Source organism: Sinocyclocheilus grahami, unplaced genomic scaffold, assembly GCF_001515645.1.
Source record: "Sinocyclocheilus grahami isolate Dianchi unplaced genomic scaffold, SAMN03320097.WGS_v1.1 scaffold474.1, whole genome shotgun sequence".
Taxonomy (NCBI): Eukaryota; Metazoa; Chordata; class Actinopteri; order Cypriniformes; family Cyprinidae; genus Sinocyclocheilus; species Sinocyclocheilus grahami.
This window is the reverse complement of record NW_015505653.1, coordinates 1085482-1103940: the sequence shown is the minus strand read 5'-3', so window position 1 is coordinate 1103940 and position 18459 is coordinate 1085482. Positions and strand designations below refer to the sequence as shown.

Genomic DNA, 18459 nt, shown 5'->3' with positions numbered 1-18459 from the left:
CTATGCAAGATAAAACATTGTATAGTTCATCTGTAATATTATCCTAAAAAATGGTCTTTGTCTTTTTTGGCAACACTTACTGGATTACTGGATACAACCAAAAAGCAGCCAAAAGTGTGGACTGAATTTGTTTCTTGTGACATTAAACATGCGACCTAAAGGATTGTCCTATTAAATCTGTTTTGCAGACAAATATACATTGTGCTCACGCATTAATTTCTTTTCAAAAAATTTTTCTGAAGGAAAAGCAGCCAAAAAGTGTTCAGCGTGCATGGAAACTCCTTCAGTGTTGTTTAAAAAGCATCCCAGGATGAACCTCATGAAGCTGGCTGAGAGAATGAATATACTGAGCAGAGCTGGAAACTACACAAAAAGTTGCTACTTTGAAGAAGCTAAAATATAATACACATAATTGTATTATCATTTTTAGGACTCCACTATTATTCTAAAATGTGTAAAACAGTAATAATCAAGAAAATTACTTTCCTTCCTCCGAGAACTCAAACTGTTGTAAATCTATTAGGTGTAAAATGCATTAGTACATTTTCATAAGACTCAGAAAACAAGCACCTCTTGTTTATTGGTTTGTGTTATTTATTTATTTGTGTGTGTGTGTGTGTGACTCAAATTCAATACTTTCTTCCTGACTTTTACACATGAACCTTGGAATGGAACGAACGGTGTGATCTGTGAAGAACCAGGCTGCAGATGACGTCAGTGACGTGGTATAAAAGCAGAAGAGACGCAGACACAGATCTGTCTCCCTCCTCCCCTCTCTGCAGACACGGCTTCTTAACATGCTGTGGACTCTCTTGTTCAGCTGCAGCTTTTATCTGCACAGCGCTCTGGTTTCTGCTCAAGGAATATCCAGAGGTGAGTTGACTTCTGCACGTTTGCATTTTCTTTCAGTGAAAGAATAACTTTCATATATTCAAGGTTTGCACACTTTTGACGTATGAACTTCTATTACTTCTCCTGAGATGACCATAAAATGCATACTTTTGTCATGTTTTATACACATTCAGGACTTTAAAAATATATCTATAATAGAAGACTTTTGTTTAAGTGTGCAAACATGTTCAGCTGAAAGTGCTTTACAGAAAGAATAAACTGTATCACAATATACATTCAAACAGATTTGCATTGGTCTCAATCTAAAGGTCTTCGTCCTAAGACTAATTTCAAACATTTTTGCACTGCAAGATTGTTCCAGAGAGAATATTTATATTTTCTGGATCATATACAATGTCCTGTTTGCCCCTCATAAAGTAACAACTTTATTGTTATTATAATTATTTTTTAAAAAGCTCCTAAAATCTTTTAACAGATACTGTTTGACGAGTAAAATGAGAATCTGTCATGTGGGCAGATTTTGGTATGTCTTAAAATATAATCCTGCAGTAACATAATACTGCTGAAGAGAACATTTACATTCTATGCAGTTGCACGATAAAGATCAACATTTTAAGTGGCCCACCAGACGAGATGAATAACCGATAAATTGAGCTTGTGGAAGACCGGAATGCATATGGAAAACACTGATGCTGCTAATGGAAAGAGCACACTTCCCTTTGCCTGCACTGCCCTCTGGTAGGGGAACCTATGACAGAAGCCCCTCCTATTAAGTTTGATCTTAGATCTTTTTAATCGTCAGTGGAGAAAAGCTAAACCTAACCCTTACTGGGACCCTAACTCCATAGAGCTGAGAAAGAAATGCTCTCGGGTTGATTTGATCATTGTTGCTGCTCCTGTGGCTCATAAAAACCAGCCTCCTAAATCACAACTGCAACAGTTCATCTGCTGTCATAACAACATGTTCACCCAGGAGATTAATCAAAATGAAGCATGATATTTGGATTACATGTTATGGTCATGCCTAAACACAGAAAACAGGATCCAACATTAGCCCCTGCCAAGGCAACAGACTTGGATTGGGCTTTGCTATTCACAAACACACAGCATAAACAGATGAAGCGAGTGAGTTCTTGGCAAATTACTGTAATACATTTCCTGACTGCTATAATGTCAGATGCTGAAAAATCATCCACATGGCCTGCAGGAAAAGTCACTATATTTTGAGCGAAGCTTTATATGCATTAATCATGAAACCGTCCTGTTGTTCGTATGTAGTTGATACAGTCTTAAAGGGACAGTTCACCCAAAAATGAATATTTACTCTTCAGTTTTTCACCCTCATGTCATTCCAAATCTGTATGACTGTCTTTCTTCTGCAAAAGGAAGATATTTATCAGATACCATAACCATTTAAGTATTATAAAAGTGCTCTATGCTGTATTCCAAGCCATTAGATAGCTTTAAACAGAATGAAACTGAATACATTATTGCTGAAATTCTTGACCTGATGTTGAGTAAATTCGGCAATGTTTACTACAGATGGAGAGATTATTAAACAGATTAAAGGCACAAACCAGGAGCTTGCTGAAATCAAAGAACTACTGAAACAACAGGTAAATCATAAACCAAATCAAATGACCTGTCCAGTCATTTCCAAACATTTGAGAGGCTGGAGGGGGGAGGGGAGGAGCGGTGAGTGAATAGGCCTAATTTCTAAAATACTGAAAATACTGACAAGGATGTTATTGCATATTCTTAGGTTAAATGACTTTGTATAAAACCTCTGCTATTCACTCACACATCAATATATTTTCATAACATTCCATTCCATTAAAAGCCTAAATCACATAGTAGTTCTTATACACTTTTACAGAATACTGAACTCTTTGTTTTACAGTTACAGGAAATTGTTTTCCTGAAGAACACGGTTATGGAGTGTGAAGCCTGTGGTGAGGAATTCTACGCTTATGATTGCATTAGATTCATAACTGAGAGTGTTTCTGCTAAAAGTTGCATATTCTTTCTCTCATGTCCCGGACATCCGTACTCTCGTCATCTAGGTGTTGGAAGTACGCAAGGGTACCCCTGCCACCCTGGTGTGGAATGCATAATGACAGCCAGCGGAATGAAGTGTGGACCGTGTCCAGAGAGCATGACAGGAAATGGAACTCACTGCACAGATGTTGATGAAGTGAGTGGACTGTCTGAGCTGAATTAGGGTGAATTCCTATTGGAAGTGAGCATCCCCATGCCCTACTCCCTCTGAAGGGATCAGGGCGATAGTGGCTCATATTGAAGCTGTTTGGAACGCTCTTGGCAAAGGGAGCAATGAAAACCAATGAAATCAAAGACTTCAGATATACCAAGACGGTGCACTCATATTACTATGAATGGGAGAAAGTGCAATGTGCAATATGGAGGAATAAGTCCTGCCTTATAAATAAAAGAGCCAATCATCAAGTGGAAAAGTGCTCCTTTTAGGTTTATCACTATTTTATACTTTATCCAATGGTATATAATAATTAATGAATAAATTAAAAATAAGCTATGTTTAAGTTAATATTAAGTGAAGTACATTTTAGACACAACACTAACTTGATTTCTTTCCATATCGATTTTTTTGCACTATTCTGCCAAAGAAAATAGTTCCAGATTGAAAGCAAGACTCTGATCAACACAACACGGTGGTTGCTGAAGGAATCAGCTGTATTGAACAAATCGTTTGAATGAATCAATCAATGATTCACTTATTAAGACTTGCTGCACCTACTGCCAGTTTTAGTTTCATACGTAAAGTATAATTTCATGTTTTTTCAACATGTCATATTTCTATATTCGATATTTTATATTTAAAACATTAATCTCACAGTGTAAATGCATAGTGGTTAGAAAAAAAGGTTAGAAATGTTGCCCTTAACCTCTTAAGACCCGAGAAAAGACTTTTTTTCATGTCTTACATTGTTTAGAGCATAATTTATTTTTTTAATGATATTTCGTTCATAAGTTATGCTGTGTCCTCGGTAGAGGACATCGGGACTCAATTAAAAAATTAAAAAAAAGACATGAATGAACATGCATAGGCAAAAATCACCAATGCATTTTTAGTTTTCAGGATTTTTTTTACCAAACTTTGTATAAAGATGATTCTCAACTATGTTATAACAGAATGATTTGATATACCATTTTTCTTTCTGCAAAATGTGTGTAAAATGGCCATAAACGTGTTTTCTCATTATATACAATGTATCTATATACTAAATCTAATTTGCATATTAATGTGTTTTTGGGGCAACATGTAATGAAAAAAGAAGTGTAATCATGGGAGTAATATTTGAGAAGATTTTCATAATAATATATAATATTTCATAGAATATTGAAACATAATTTCTTTCCCTATTCATTTGTTATGTCTCCCAAAATGCTAATAAACATGCTTTTAAAATGAAATCAACATCCTGTTTCGTAACAGAAAGTCATATTTTGATTTGAATTCCCATTACATTTTTCTGAGATGTTGATTTATGAAAGACAGTTTAAAAATTAGACAGATTTAAATGATAATTACAAAATATTATCATATTTCCATAAGAGTGTCACTAAATTAATATCAGACATATTTGAAGACCAAGGAGAGGGAGTGGTCATAGTGAAACATCCAACCATTTAGTATCTCTGTAAATCCCTGAATGTGCTCAGGGCATCCAGACTTAAAACTGTGGCATGTATAGTCTCAGAGAAATACACCAAAAATATAATGTCCTCATATGAGGTCACAGGGTCTCAGGAGGTAAAAAATGTACAAATAATGTAATTTGGAAAACAATTTAAGACAATTTAAACAATTATTTGGTGATGCCAAATATCACCCCTTAATGGAAAAGTTAATTTCTGTCACTGGTTGTTGTCTTGGTTGCCCTTGGTTTCCTTGAAAGGGACTTAGATGTAATTTCCTCATTATCTCACCTAGAACATTTTCATGACAATGCTGCCTGGTGTTCATCATTATTTGAGATGTTCTTACAACTGGAATGTCTTTCTATTGCAAATTTTATATGAAATGCATGGTGGATATGTCTGTAATTTATCACAATAAAACTAAATAACTTGATTTTTTTTGCTATCTATATGTAAAGTAAAACTCTACCACCATCTAGCATTTGGAAAATTCTCTTTAAAGGGTGCAAAAACTCTTGGAATTCACCCTTAGTCTTTTTCTGAATTTTTGTGGTTACAGTGTGGGATACCGTCTCTAAACGTTTTTAAAGAACAGATATTGGTAACACTTTATTTTGACAGTCCACTTTAGACATTCTACAAGTAAATTTGCAGCCACGTCAACTAGAAGTTATTAGTAGACCGTCTGCTTAATATCTGCTAACACTTTATTTTGATGGTCCCCCAACAGACACTCTACTGACTATAAGTATGTCAACTTATTCTACTAACCTAACAGTCTACTAATACTCGAATGAGAGTTGACATGTAGTTGCAAAGTTACTTATAGTTAGTAGAATGTGTAAAGTGGACTATGGAAAAAGTATAATCCAGATATTAAATTTTTTGCACTTTACTGTGGACTAAGATTTTTGTTCTCTCCTGTTTTTTTGTTGTTTACAGTGTGCTGTAATGCCATGTCACATGGGGGTGAGATGCATTAACACATCACCTGGTTTTCGCTGTGGCCCCTGTCCTTCTGGGTACGTGGGCCCCCAGCTGCAAGGGGTGGGACTCGCCTATGCATCTGCCAATAAACAGGTATTATTTTTCTATGGGAATCTTTCAATTCAAATGCAGGCAATCAATGGATAAAAATGTTTGAAATTAAATGTAAATTCTTAAATGCAGGTCTGCACAGACATTAATGAGTGTGAGAACTCAAATGGAGGCTGCGTGGAGAACTCCAACTGCATCAACACACCAGTGAGTGATGCATTATGTTCTGTTAGTCACAGAGCAGAGCACCGTTTGTTCTGGTTACTGTTTTTTTGTTGTTTAGTGTGCTGTAATGCCATGTCACATGGGGGTGAGATGCATTAACACATCACCTGGTTTTCGCTGTGGCCCCTGTCCTTCTGGGTACGTGGGCCCCCAGCTGCAAGGGGTGGGACTCGCCTATGCATCTGCCAATAAACAGGTATTATTTTTCTATGGGAATCTTTCAATTCAAATGCAGGCAATCAATGGATAAAAATGTTTGAAATTAAATGTAAATTCTTAAATGCAGGTCTGCACAGACATTAATGAGTGTGAGAACTCAAATGGAGGCTGCGTGGAGAACTCCAACTGCATCAACACACCAGTGAGTGATGCATTATGTTCTGTTAGTCACAGAGCAGAGCACCGTTTGTTCTGGTTCACAAACCCCCACAAGAAAGTTCTGTTCTGATACACTGTAAAGAGGGACTTCCAGTATTTACCTCAAGGAACGATTTCTACCTGATCTGTCCCTAAAAATGCCCTTTATAACTGAATGAGGTGAAATTGGTTTAGTCATATTAAGGAATATTTTGGCTTCAATAAATCCAGTTAATTTAGATGTGACCAAGTAAAGCATTATTTTAGGTTACCTAATCATTTTTACAGTGAGGGGGGTCACAGATATGGGGAAAAACATCAATGCTAATTGCAATTAATCATATAATCATGCATTTAGGAGAGCAAAATAAAAATGCTAACGCCAAACATGACATGCAGAAAAAATTAGATAGCATGGCTACAAATTAAGAATTCATCCCATCCCATTACTTTTTAATTTGTGGCCACATCTTATTAATTTGTTTCCGTCATTTTAGATAATTCATGTCCATGTTATAGTAATTGAATCCCTTGTTTAGGTAAATCATGGCCACGTTGTCAAGTCACTTTTATTTATATAGTTCTATGTACAATATACTGATTGTTTCAAAGCAGCTTCACAGTAATAAACAGGAAAATAACAGAATCGATGCAAATTTCATCAAATAAGAGACAAATTCAAATTTTCCTGTAAAGCAGCTCTGTCATTATTGCTAAATCGTGGTCAAGTTGTACTATGGCCACATTTGTACAACATATATGTATCAGTAAAAAAATCAAGGGAACAAATTAATAAGTTGTGGAAAGGAATTCCTAATTCATGACCAAAATATCCCCATGTATTGAGTACTGAAGGCACACAGTGAAAAATTAGTTTGTAAAAATAATTTGCCCTGTTTATTAAATCTGGCCCTTGGACTTTTTAAAGTCCCCTTGTGGTGAAAATCAAGTTTTTTATGATGTTTATTTGTCTATGTGGTGTTTTTAATATGCTTTTAGACAAACCATGTGCCAATCCATTTATCCTCAACACCATTGCTGAGTATTTTCTCCTTAAAACTGTAGCTTCCCAAAGGCAGTCACAGAAACGCGGTTTGAAACAACAGCCTTTTTTTGCTACGTCACAAAATTCAATAACCAATTGCGTCAAGGGTATCCTTAGGATATCATTAACTGTGCTGCAAAGCAGAGGTGAGAAGGCAGACAGGTTAATCCGGTAACAGTTATATTTTTTTCTGTTATATATTTTGTTCTATTTATTGATTACTTTTTGTTTGAATCTCTCAACATTTTTCAACAGTAGCCAGGTGGTGAAGACAAGAAAAGAGAAACTAAATTACAATGTCACTTGCAATCGCCACTTGCACTCTCCGCTACCTGCAACGTCACTTGCAATCGACATGTTAAGTGTTTTTGTTTTTCTACAGGAGGAAAACGCTTAACGAGAGACTTTGCGCATGCGTTCATATTCTGCTGTTCTGTGGCCACGGATTTGCGGGTCTTGTCTTTTTCTTGCAGGACCCTATGTTATAGTACTAAATTAGTTTTAATAGTTTAATCACCACAGCTTCTTGTCTCCATTGGCAACACACACGATTTGTGTCGACTGCAAGTGACGTTGAAGGTAGCGGAGAGTGCAAGTGGCGATTGCAAGTGACATTGTAATTTAGTTTATTTTTTCTTGTCTTCACTACCTGGCTACTGTTGTAAAATGTTGAGAGATTCAAACAAAAAGTAATAAAAAATAGAACAAAATAAAAAAAGACTGCAAGTGACGTCGCTAGCAGAAGCGCAAGTGTCTGAGAGTGCAAGTCTGAGAGTGCAAGTGCAAGGCTGCAGCCAGACCCTTTTGAACTTGGCTGCATTTGAGTCTTCAAGGAATTTCGAGGACACAACATCATCAAGTAAATTTAATGAATGTTACAGTATCCACTGTAGTTGTCCGCTAGTAAAAACTGTTTTATCAGTCATTATCCGTGTACGAACCAGCGCAAACAGATAATGTTACCTCACAAAATTATCCATCAGTCTCCTTGCTTATGTTGAGCATACCAGCTTATTTCTGGTTCAAACACATATGGCTTAATTAAACCAATATTTCCTCTTGCCATTGCATTGCGTTTACTACAGTTCAGTTAGTGGATCAGGAGGCGCTGGCTCATGGCTGGCTGGTGTGTGACTGAGTGGAGGCGGGGATAATTTGCGTATTCATAGATCCGCGTATAGTAAATGAGGCAACGGTGTACAGTTACATTCAGGCTATTTTAAGGCATGAGAAAATTATTTTCACAAGAAAAAACATTTAAATATGTCGTTTTGATGATCAAAGATGAGTTTTAAAGGATAACATTTTTGACTACAGGGGGACTTTAAGAAAAATAATTCCCTGTCAAAGAATATTCATCCAAACTACACTCACTGACCACGTTATTAGGTTCACCTGGCTAGTACCAGGTTGGACCCCCTTTTGTCTTCAGAATTACCTTAATTCTTCATGGCAGGTGCTAGAAACATTCCTTAGAGATTTTGCAAATCTTTTGTTCCCCCACATCCCAAATGTGCTCTTTCAGATTGAGATCCTGTGACTGTAGAGGCCGTTTGAGTATAGTGAACTCATTGTCATGTTCAAGAAACCAGTTTGAGAGATGATTTGAGCTTTGTCACATGACACAGTATCCTGCTGGAAATAGCCATCATAAGATGGGTACACTGTTGATGGACATGGTCAACACCAGTACTCAGGTAGACTGTGGCGTTTAAATGAAGCTCAATTGTTACTAAAGGGCCCAAAGTGTGCAAAGAAAATATCCATTACACTATTACTCCACCACCAGCAGCCTGAACCATTGAGGATGGCAGGATGGATGCATGCTTTCATGTTGCTTATGCTAAATTCTGACCCTACCATTTGAATGTTGCAGCAGAAATCAAGACTCATCAGAGCAGGCAACCTTTTCCCAATCTTCTGTTGTCCAATTTTGGTGAGCCCATGCAAATTGTAGCCTCAGTTTCCTGTTCTTAGCTGACAGGAGTGCCACCTGGTATGGTCTTCTGCTGCTGTAGCCCTCTCCTCTTATCTCTAAATCAACAAACCATTTTTGCCCACAAAGGATATTTTCTCTTTTTCGGATCATTCTCTGTAAATCTGGAGATAGTTGTGTGTGAAAATCCCTGTAGATCAGCAGTTCTCAGATCAACCAGTTGGGCACCAACAGCCATGCTTTCCCATAGGAAACATTTATTGCTCAGTGGTTGCTATTCCTAAACTCACGAGACTTAGATGAGATTCTCATATATCTCTCATTTTAGTATCAACAGCATTTCCGATGTTTCTCCTAAAAATCCGTAGGAGAAATAAAAGTAGACACAACTGAGACATGATAAAGTTCTGAAAGAAAGGAATACAAAATGACAATGAGAGAGAAACGTGTGAGAAACATGGGATATCTCTTTATTGTCTTGCTGTAATCTCTTGCAAGACTCCATTATAGGAATATTTTATTGCTCAGTGGTTGCTCTTTCTAACCTCAGGAGACGTAGTTGTGATTCTCATGTATTTCTCATTTTAGTCTCAATGGTGTCTCAGATGTTTCTCCTAAAAATCCGTAGGAGAAATAAAAGTAGACACAACTGAGACATGATAAAGTTCTGAAAGAAAGGAATACAAAATGACAATGAGAGAGAAACGTGTGAGAAACATGGGATATCTCTTTATTGTCTTGCTGTAATCTCTTGCAAGACTCCATTATAAAAAATTTTTACTACTCAGTGGTTGCTTTTTTTTTATTGAAATGGGGTTTTTCACCTTTAATGGTCAGGACAGAAGGAGTAGAGACAGGAAACAATTGGACAGGTGAGAATTGAACAGGAGTGGGAAAGTACCTTTAGCTGGGATTTGAGATTCAGCTTTGTCTTAAGATGTCTTCAATTTAATTTGAGGAGAAACGTTAAACTTTTACTAATATTGTAAATATTAAAACTATAATTTAAATAGCATTAAACATTTCAGAATATCAAGGATTACTAGTTTAAATGTTAAAATTTATCTTCAATGTCCAGCATTGTATATACACCACATTTTCGTTGGGGGGACGTTGAATGAAACGCATTTGTCCATGTTTCACTCCGTCTCTAATCGCGCTCGCGGAAAGCGCTTGAGAAAGTGTCTCTTCCGTGGCTCGGTACGCTTTCAACTCGTTTTTTTAGTCTCGAGCAAGACTGTACGACATTCACATTAGCCTACATGATTTGACTGATTTTTACGTAGAAAGGGCAACAGCGCACCGCATTAAAAGAAATGATCATTCATGTTTTCATAACCGCTGGCCAAATTAAAAAACGAAACTAAAATTAAATCAGCTTTGAGAGCAAGGGGGCCCCCTGGTGTTTCGGGGGCCCTACGCAGCTAGCGTATTTTGCGTATAGGGAGAATTGGCTCTGCATCCGGTACATTACTATTTCCTAATTCCAACAACAAATTATGTGCCTAAGAACGTAAACATTGTCTCATAAAAAGTAACATTATCCTTATTTCTGCATAATTTCTCCCTCAATATAGCCTTTAACTCATCATTTATGATCCTCCCCCCCCATTTAGTGCCTTTCAACTACTTCAAACGAAACTAAAATTAAATCAGCTTTGAGAGCAAGGGGGCCCCCTGGTGTTTCGGGGGCCCTACGCAGCTAGCGTATTTTGCGTATAGGGAGAATTGGCTCTGCATCCGGTACATTACTATTTCCTAATTCCAACAACAAATTATGTGCCTAAGAACGTAAACATTGTCTCATAAAAAGTAACATTATCCTTATTTCTGCATAATTTCTCCCTCAATATAGCCTTTAACTCATCATTTATGATCCTCCCCCCCCCCATTTAGTGCCTTTCAAGTACTTCGCTTGATGCACACTTTGTAAAGTTGTTGATATCTCTTCTAAAGCTTTACAGGAGACAATTGTGAGAGATCCAGAGTCTCAAGCTAAGGAGAAAAATCTGAGCACAGTGTGTGATTTTGTTGAGATCTCTTCTAAAGCTTTAAAGGAGACAAATGTGAGAGATCCAGAGTCTGTAGCTAAGGAGAAATATCTGAGCACAGTGTTTGATTTTGTTGAGATCTCTTCTAAAGCTTTAAAGGAGACAAATGTGAGAGATCCAGAGTCTGTAGCTAAGGAGAAATATCTGAGCACAGTGTTTGATTTTGTTGAGATCTCTTCTAAAGCTTTAAAAGAGACAAATGTGAGAGATCCGGTGTCTGTAGCTAAGGAGAAAAATCTGAGCACAGTGTGTGATGCTGTTGAGATCTTGTTTTAAACATTTTGGAGGAGACAAATGTGAGACCACCAGAGTCTTTAGACTAGGAGAAATATCTGAGCACAGTGTGTGATGTTGTTGAGATCTCTTCTAAAACTTTAAAGGAGACAAATATGAGACCACCAGAGTCTTTAGACAAGGAGAAATATCTAAGCACAGTGTGTGATGTTGTAGAGATCTCTTCTAAAACTTTAAAGGAGACAAATATGAGACCACCAGAGTCTTTAGACTAGGAGAAATGTCTGAGCACAGTGTGTGATGTTGTTGAGATCGCTTTTAAAGCTTTACAGGAGACCATTGTGACAGTGTTAGAGTTTTTGTCTCAGGAGCCAAGTTTGAGAAGCAGGAGACTCAAGCAAAAATCTTAATTCGATTTTAAAGTAACCTAATTTCTGTCTAGGAGAAATATTTGAGAGGTTAAAGAGATCCCACTTTTGATTTTTCTTTCCTATGGGTTGTTCAAAGTCACTTAAATCACCTTTCTTTCCTATTATGATGCTTGGTTTGAAGAGAGAGCTTCAGCAGAGCTTCTTGACCATGTCTATATGCTTAAATGCATTGAGCTGCTGCCATGTGATTAGCTGATAAATATTTACATTAACTAGCAATTGAACAGGTATACCTGATAAAGTGACAGGTGAGTGTATTTAGGCACAAATTCATTTGTCACCTAGTAGAATCTAGCTGAATTAGGCAGATGCTAACATGGGCAGGTTGCAATACATGCCCTTATCCTTAAAACTGTGAACATAATTGTGTAAGATAACAAAAAAGGACCTAGACTGCATGAAATACCAGTTACAGATTTGGTATTGTGTTGGGCCAACAAAACGTAAAAACTAACCAAACCACTGGTCTTTAAAGTTTGAGAAATGGATTTATATCAATCATTTGGATCATCATTCTTTTCAATCTCCTTGTTTATGTGAGTCATTGTGTGTTCATGGTAGGGCTCTTTTCGCTGTGGCCACTGCAAGACTGGTTTTGTTGGGGATCAGGTGAAAGGCTGCAAACCTGAGCGGGCCTGTGGTAATGGTCAGCCCAATCCTTGCCATGCCAGCGCAGAATGCATTGTTCACCGTGATGGACAGATTGAATGCGCAGTAAGTCAATGATCTTATTTCATACATGAAACACATGTTCTAAAAGGTCTTACTAATATAATCTGCTTTAGTGTGGAGTTGGATGGGCTGGCAATGGATACTTATGTGGAACGGACACTGATATTGATGGCTTCCCGGATGAAAAGTTGGAATGTGTGGAAAGAAACTGTGCAAAGGTAAAAAATTAAAACAAGATAAAAAATGTATTGCATTAAGTAAAAACCGCGTAAAAAAAGTAAAGAACTTGTTAACTAGAAACTTCTCTCAGTGGTGAGATCTCAGTTAAATGGTTTTCCAGGACAACTGCCTCACCGTTCCAAACTCTGGCCAAGAGGATGCAGACAAGGATAACATTGGTGATGCATGTGATGATGATGCAGATGGAGATGGGATCCTAAACACAGAGGTCAGAGGTCACCATACCACCTTAATTAAATGCAGTTGAATTATATAACCAGATATACAGTGGGTACGGAAAGTATTCAGACCCCCTTAAATTTTTCACTCTTTATTATATTGCAGCCATTTGCTAAAATCATTTAAGTTAATTTTTTTCCTCATTAATGTACACACAGCACCCCATATTGACAGAAAAACACAGAATTGTTGACATTTTTGCAGATTTATTAAAAAAGAAAAACTGAAATATCACATGGTCCTAAGTATTCAGACCCTTTGCTCAGTATTTAGTAGAAGCACCCTTTTGATCTAATACAGCCATGAGTCTAAAATGCATGGGAGACTCGTCTCCTCCTTTAATGCTTCCTTCAGAAAAAAAAAAAAAAGATTTTGGCCAAAGGCTATCATAGAAGGTTGCTGCCTACCGTTTGGAACAGACTTCATGTTAGTTAGTAAGATTTGAGGGACTGTAATCTCCACTTCTCATGACCTTTTTACTGTTTAATTCTCTGATAGGACAACTGTGTGCTCGTCCCCAACGTCAATCAGAAGAACATTGATCAGGATGAATATGGAGATGCTTGTGATAACTGCCATCTGGTAAAAAACAATGACCAGAAGGACACAGATAGTGATGGTCAGGGTGATGAATGTGATGATGACATTGATGGGGATGGTAAGACTTCAGATGTTTCCTTCATTGGGATAATATGAACATTTGCATTGGTCAAACTGAAAAGTTGTGTTTTGCTTTACAGGAATCAAAAATGATAACGATAATTGCAAAAAGGTGCCAAACCGTGACCAGAAAGACAGAGACGGTGATAATGTTGGTGATGCTTGTGACAGCTGTCCCTATGTTCGCAACCCTGATCAGGTCTGATTAACACCCTACACTCTCTAACTCTGAAGGTGATGGAGGTGGAATCAAAATATGATTCCAAGAAATTGAGGCATTAAAAGAGCCTACGTAACCCACATTTCTCCTCCTTTATGCCACAGATGGATGTGGATAATGACTTGATTGGTGATCCTTGTGACACAAACAAAGATAGGTATCACATCACTCCAGTTGTTGATTGTCATAGGTCACACCCCTAATCAGAATGTTCAATCCAATGCTTTGGTCTCTATCATCAGTGATGGAGATGGGCATCAGGACTCTCGAGACAACTGTCCTGCAGTTATCAACAGCTCCCAGCTGGACACAGACAAGGATGGCATTGGAGATGAATGTGATGATGATGATGACAACGATGGCATTCCCGATCTCCTTCCACCTGGTCCGGACAACTGCCGTCTGGTTCCAAACCCACTGCAGGAGGACTTAGATGGTCAGGCTTTAATGTTTGGAAACCTCACATTCATCAAACTGTTGATATTAATCCCATTATTCTGAATAAAATAATCTCCTGTTCAAAAAAACAGCTTTGGATGATGGCCCCTTATATCTAATGCTTGTGTCCCCACCAGCCTTCTTAACTAGTTTAACCGACAAGATTTGAATGACCAGCTTGACCAACACCTAACCAGCATTGCAATTCCTTCTGAACTAATTTGTTCTTTTACGACCCAGCTTGGAAATGGATCTTCAGTCATTGTCTGATCTTGCTGATTTGTGATGAATGTCAAATCACAATCATCCGCATAATTTTCTTGACTTTTGATTTGCAGGTGATGGGATTGGAAACGCTTGTGAGAATGACTTTGACAATGATACATATAGTGACGTCATCGATGTTTGTCCTGAGAATGCTGAGGTCACTCTCACCGACTTCAGAACCTATCAGACTGTGGTTCTAGATCCAGAAGGAGATGCGCAGATCGATCCAAACTGGGTGGTGCTCAATCAGGTCTGTCTGCCTCTTTCTGCCTCATGGATGGTTGCACTCAAAGTTCTCATAGTATAAACTTTACCAAGGAATGCTCATCTTTTTCTACAGGGAAGAGAGATTGTTCAGACCATGAACAGTGATCCTGGACTGGCTGTTGGTAAAAGACAATGACAAGAAAAACAAAAAGTAGATGTGCTGTCAAAAGTTTGTTCCAAGCATGTTTCCTTCTGGGTACCCTAACAGGCTACACAGCCTTCAATGGTGTGGACTTCGAAGGGACGTTTCATGTGAATACTGAGACGGATGATGACTATGCAGGCTTTATCTTTGGCTATCAGGACAGCTCGAGCTTCTATGTGGTGATGTGGAAGCAAGTGGAGCAGATTTACTGGCAAGCCAATCCTTTCCGAGCTGTAGCTGAGCCTGGCATCCAACTGAAGGTGTGATCTGGTTTCTTTAATTATAGAATGACAACTTATTTAATTTCTTATATATGATATAGTATTTGTTTCTGTATGTTGTTGGTAGGCAGTGAAATCAGACACGGGACCTGGAGAAAACCTGCGGAATTCACTCTGGCACACAGGGGACTCGACAAACCAGGTGAAACTCTTGTGGAAAGATTCAAGAAATGTTGGCTGGAAAGACAAGACCTCCTACCGCTGGTTCCTGCAGCACAGACCCCAAGAAGGCTACATCAGGTATAACCAGATTGGACAATGTTTCATGTACAAATCATCCTGTCATTCATTCACAATATTCCTATGCATGTTTAGGTAAATACTCTGCATATCTTGCATACAGGGTTCGGTTCTATGAAGGTCAGCAGATGGTAGCAGACACAGGAATTATCATCGACACAACCATGAGAGGAGGCAGATTGGGAGTTTTCTGCTTTTCCCAGGAGAACATCATCTGGGCCAACCTGCGCTACAGATGCAACGGTCAGTTCTTTTAATGAAATACCTTTTGCATACATTAAAAATAGAAACAAGTGTACACTCACTCAAAGAGCTTAGTGTCTGGCCTACATATGAATTCCCAACATCGACAAAGTTCTATACATCCTCGGTCGCTTGTGTGTTCATTTATTTATTTTGGCTCATTTGAAAATACACTATATGGACAAAAGTATTGGGAGACACATCTCTTTAGTTATTGAATTTAGGTGTTTCAATCAGACCCATTTCCACAGAAGTATAAAATCAATTACCTAGCTATGCAGTCTGTATTTACAAACATTTGTGGGAAAAAATGGGTCATTCTGAAGAGCTCAGTGAATTCAAGTTTGGTATGCCACCTTTGTGATAAATCAGTTCATGAAATTTCACCCTTGCTAGATATTCCACAGTCAACTGTAAGAGATATTATTGGAAAGTAGAAGCATTTGGGAACACCAGCAACTCAGCCATGAAGCAGAAGACTACGTAAGGTCACAAAGCAGGATCAACAAGTGCAGAGGCACATGGTGCATAAAAGTTGCCAATGCTCTGCTAATTCCATAGCTGAAGAGTTTCAAACTTCCACTGCCATTAATATCACCACAACAAATGTATGGAGCTTAATGGAATGGGTTTCCATGGCCGAGCAGCTGCATGCAAGCATCACATCCACAAGAATCAGATGGAGTGGCGTAAAGCACACAACCACTGGACTCTGGAGCAGTGGAAACCTGTTCTGCGTTGTGCCGAATCATGCTTCTCTGTTCAGCAGTCTGATGGGCCAGGAGAATGTTACCTGCCTGACTGCATTGCGCCAACTGTAAGGATTGGTGGAGAGCGATAATTTGGTGGCTGTTTTTCAGGGGTTGGGCTAGGCTCCTTACATCCAGTGAAGGGAAATCTTAATTCTTTAGCATACTAAGACATTTTGGACAATGCTATGCTTCTGCTCCAGCATGACTGTGCCCCAGTGCACAAAGCAAGGACCATAAAGACATGGTTGGATGAGTTTGGTCATCGGCGGCCATCTTTGAAATGCCTCTCGGGCATGTAAGTGCAGCTCTTATCTCTTTGAATATGGAAACATCAAATTCTCCAAAACTGTTCACCAAGCTTACAATTAAATTTCATATCTGAAATCACCAATGAAATCTGACAACAACTGTCTCATAATTGTTGTTTCTTTTGCTCAAATATTGTTAAAAAAGCTTATTTTTCAGGCTAGACCAGCCAGTGCGCATGCATCTTAGAATGCTGAATGTTTCTATAGCAACCGGGATTTGGCAGCTGCAGTGATGCGATTATTTTACCGATTAGTGAATGGTTCTTTTACTCAGAAGGCGGGGCTTCCATTGATCGAGCGGCCATATTAAGCGTTGCATTTTTCCCCCATTTAAAACTATATGAGTGACACGTCTTGGGTATTCTATATTCTTTGGTTTGGTGTGGAAGACCTTGACTGGCCCACACAGAGCACTGACCTCAACCCCATCGAACACCTTTGGGATGAACTGGAACGAACCAGGCCTTCTCGTCCAACATCCGTGCCTGACCTCAAAAATGCTTTACTAGATCAATGGGCAAAAATTCCCACAGAAACACTCCAAAATGTTGCGGAAAGCCTTCCCAGAAGAGTGGAAACTGTTGTCACTGCAAAGGGGGACCAACTCCATACTAATGACTATGTATTTAGATTGCAAAACTCCATGTTGACGGTATGGTCAGGTGTCCCAGTAGTTTTTTCCATATAGTGAACTTCAAGCTGCCAATAGGAGTATAGTACTCCCAGCTCTGCTGAACACATTTTTCTATTTTTAAAGTTATCATGAAATGAAAATTCAATCTATTTATGTTCTATTTTATTGATAAACATTCCATGTCTTTTTAGCATTATTCATAGGATCATGTTTATGACAGAAAGTAATCATTTCACAATCATTCTTATTTTGGTGGCCTCGCTTTTCATGATTCAGTTCCCAATTTATTTTCTTTCAATTTCATATAGAATCCAGCAGATTTTCTCTTTAAGTCAGCGCAGAAAGACCTCATCTGGGCCTGCTCAGTTTTGTCTGTAATCTAAATGAAATCTGTTACGAGCATACAAAATTCACAGTCACATCTGAGGAGAGAATGAATAAATCAGCTGCATTGTATTTCTTCTTCTTTTTTTTTAGATACAATCCCTGAGGACTTTGAGACATTCAGAACCCAGCAAATCCAGCTTTTTTAAAGCCAAACACAACATCATCACCCAAGTTCTTTTTTTTTTTTTTTGCAAGATTAATGAATTTGAGTTGTATATTTCTGTGTCAGACTCCACTTTTTATACTTTGCGAACCTTAGTAAACAAGCTTTCCTCATAACCCCCTAATGACAAACACAAATTGACAACACTGCATTAGCACAAACGCCAGAATTCAAATATATATATGTATTTTAAAAACACGTACAGAAATACCAGGTTACAAAATATAAATGATATAACAAGAAGGCTCTGATATATTCAGCTGAGACATCATGCACATCCATATTTAGCATATTTTTTTCTGAGAAAGGAAAAGGACCAGCAAAAAGACAAAGACGAAAATCAGTTCCTTCTAGAATCAGTTACCACAAATAGGAGACAAAGATGACCACACCAGCACAGCGACTATAGAACTGGGGCGTCTGGATATATCCAACCCAATAAAAGCTCTAGACAACCACAAACTATATGCCCTAAT

The 18459-nt window shown here is 38.1% G+C and overlaps 1 protein-coding gene across 1 annotated transcript; it reads left to right on the top strand.

Annotated features, from left to right (window-relative positions):
* The first annotated feature begins 622 nt into the window (after nt 1-622).
* Nucleotides 623-18104, top strand: LOC107553561 (thrombospondin-4). The gene is made up of 19 exons (XM_016235835.1): nt 623-873; nt 2395-2468; nt 2753-2804; nt 2916-3046; nt 5473-5610; nt 5701-5775; nt 12409-12561; nt 12633-12737; nt 12860-12967; nt 13477-13636; nt 13719-13837; nt 13963-14015; nt 14101-14294; nt 14635-14813; nt 14904-14952; nt 15039-15235; nt 15324-15496; nt 15600-15739; nt 17911-18104. The coding sequence occupies exons 1-19, from the start codon at nt 798-800 to the stop codon at nt 17964-17966; spliced, it is 2232 nt and encodes a 743-aa protein (XP_016091321.1). The 5' UTR covers nt 623-797; the 3' UTR covers nt 17967-18104.
* Nucleotides 18105-18459: the final 355 nt, after the last annotated feature.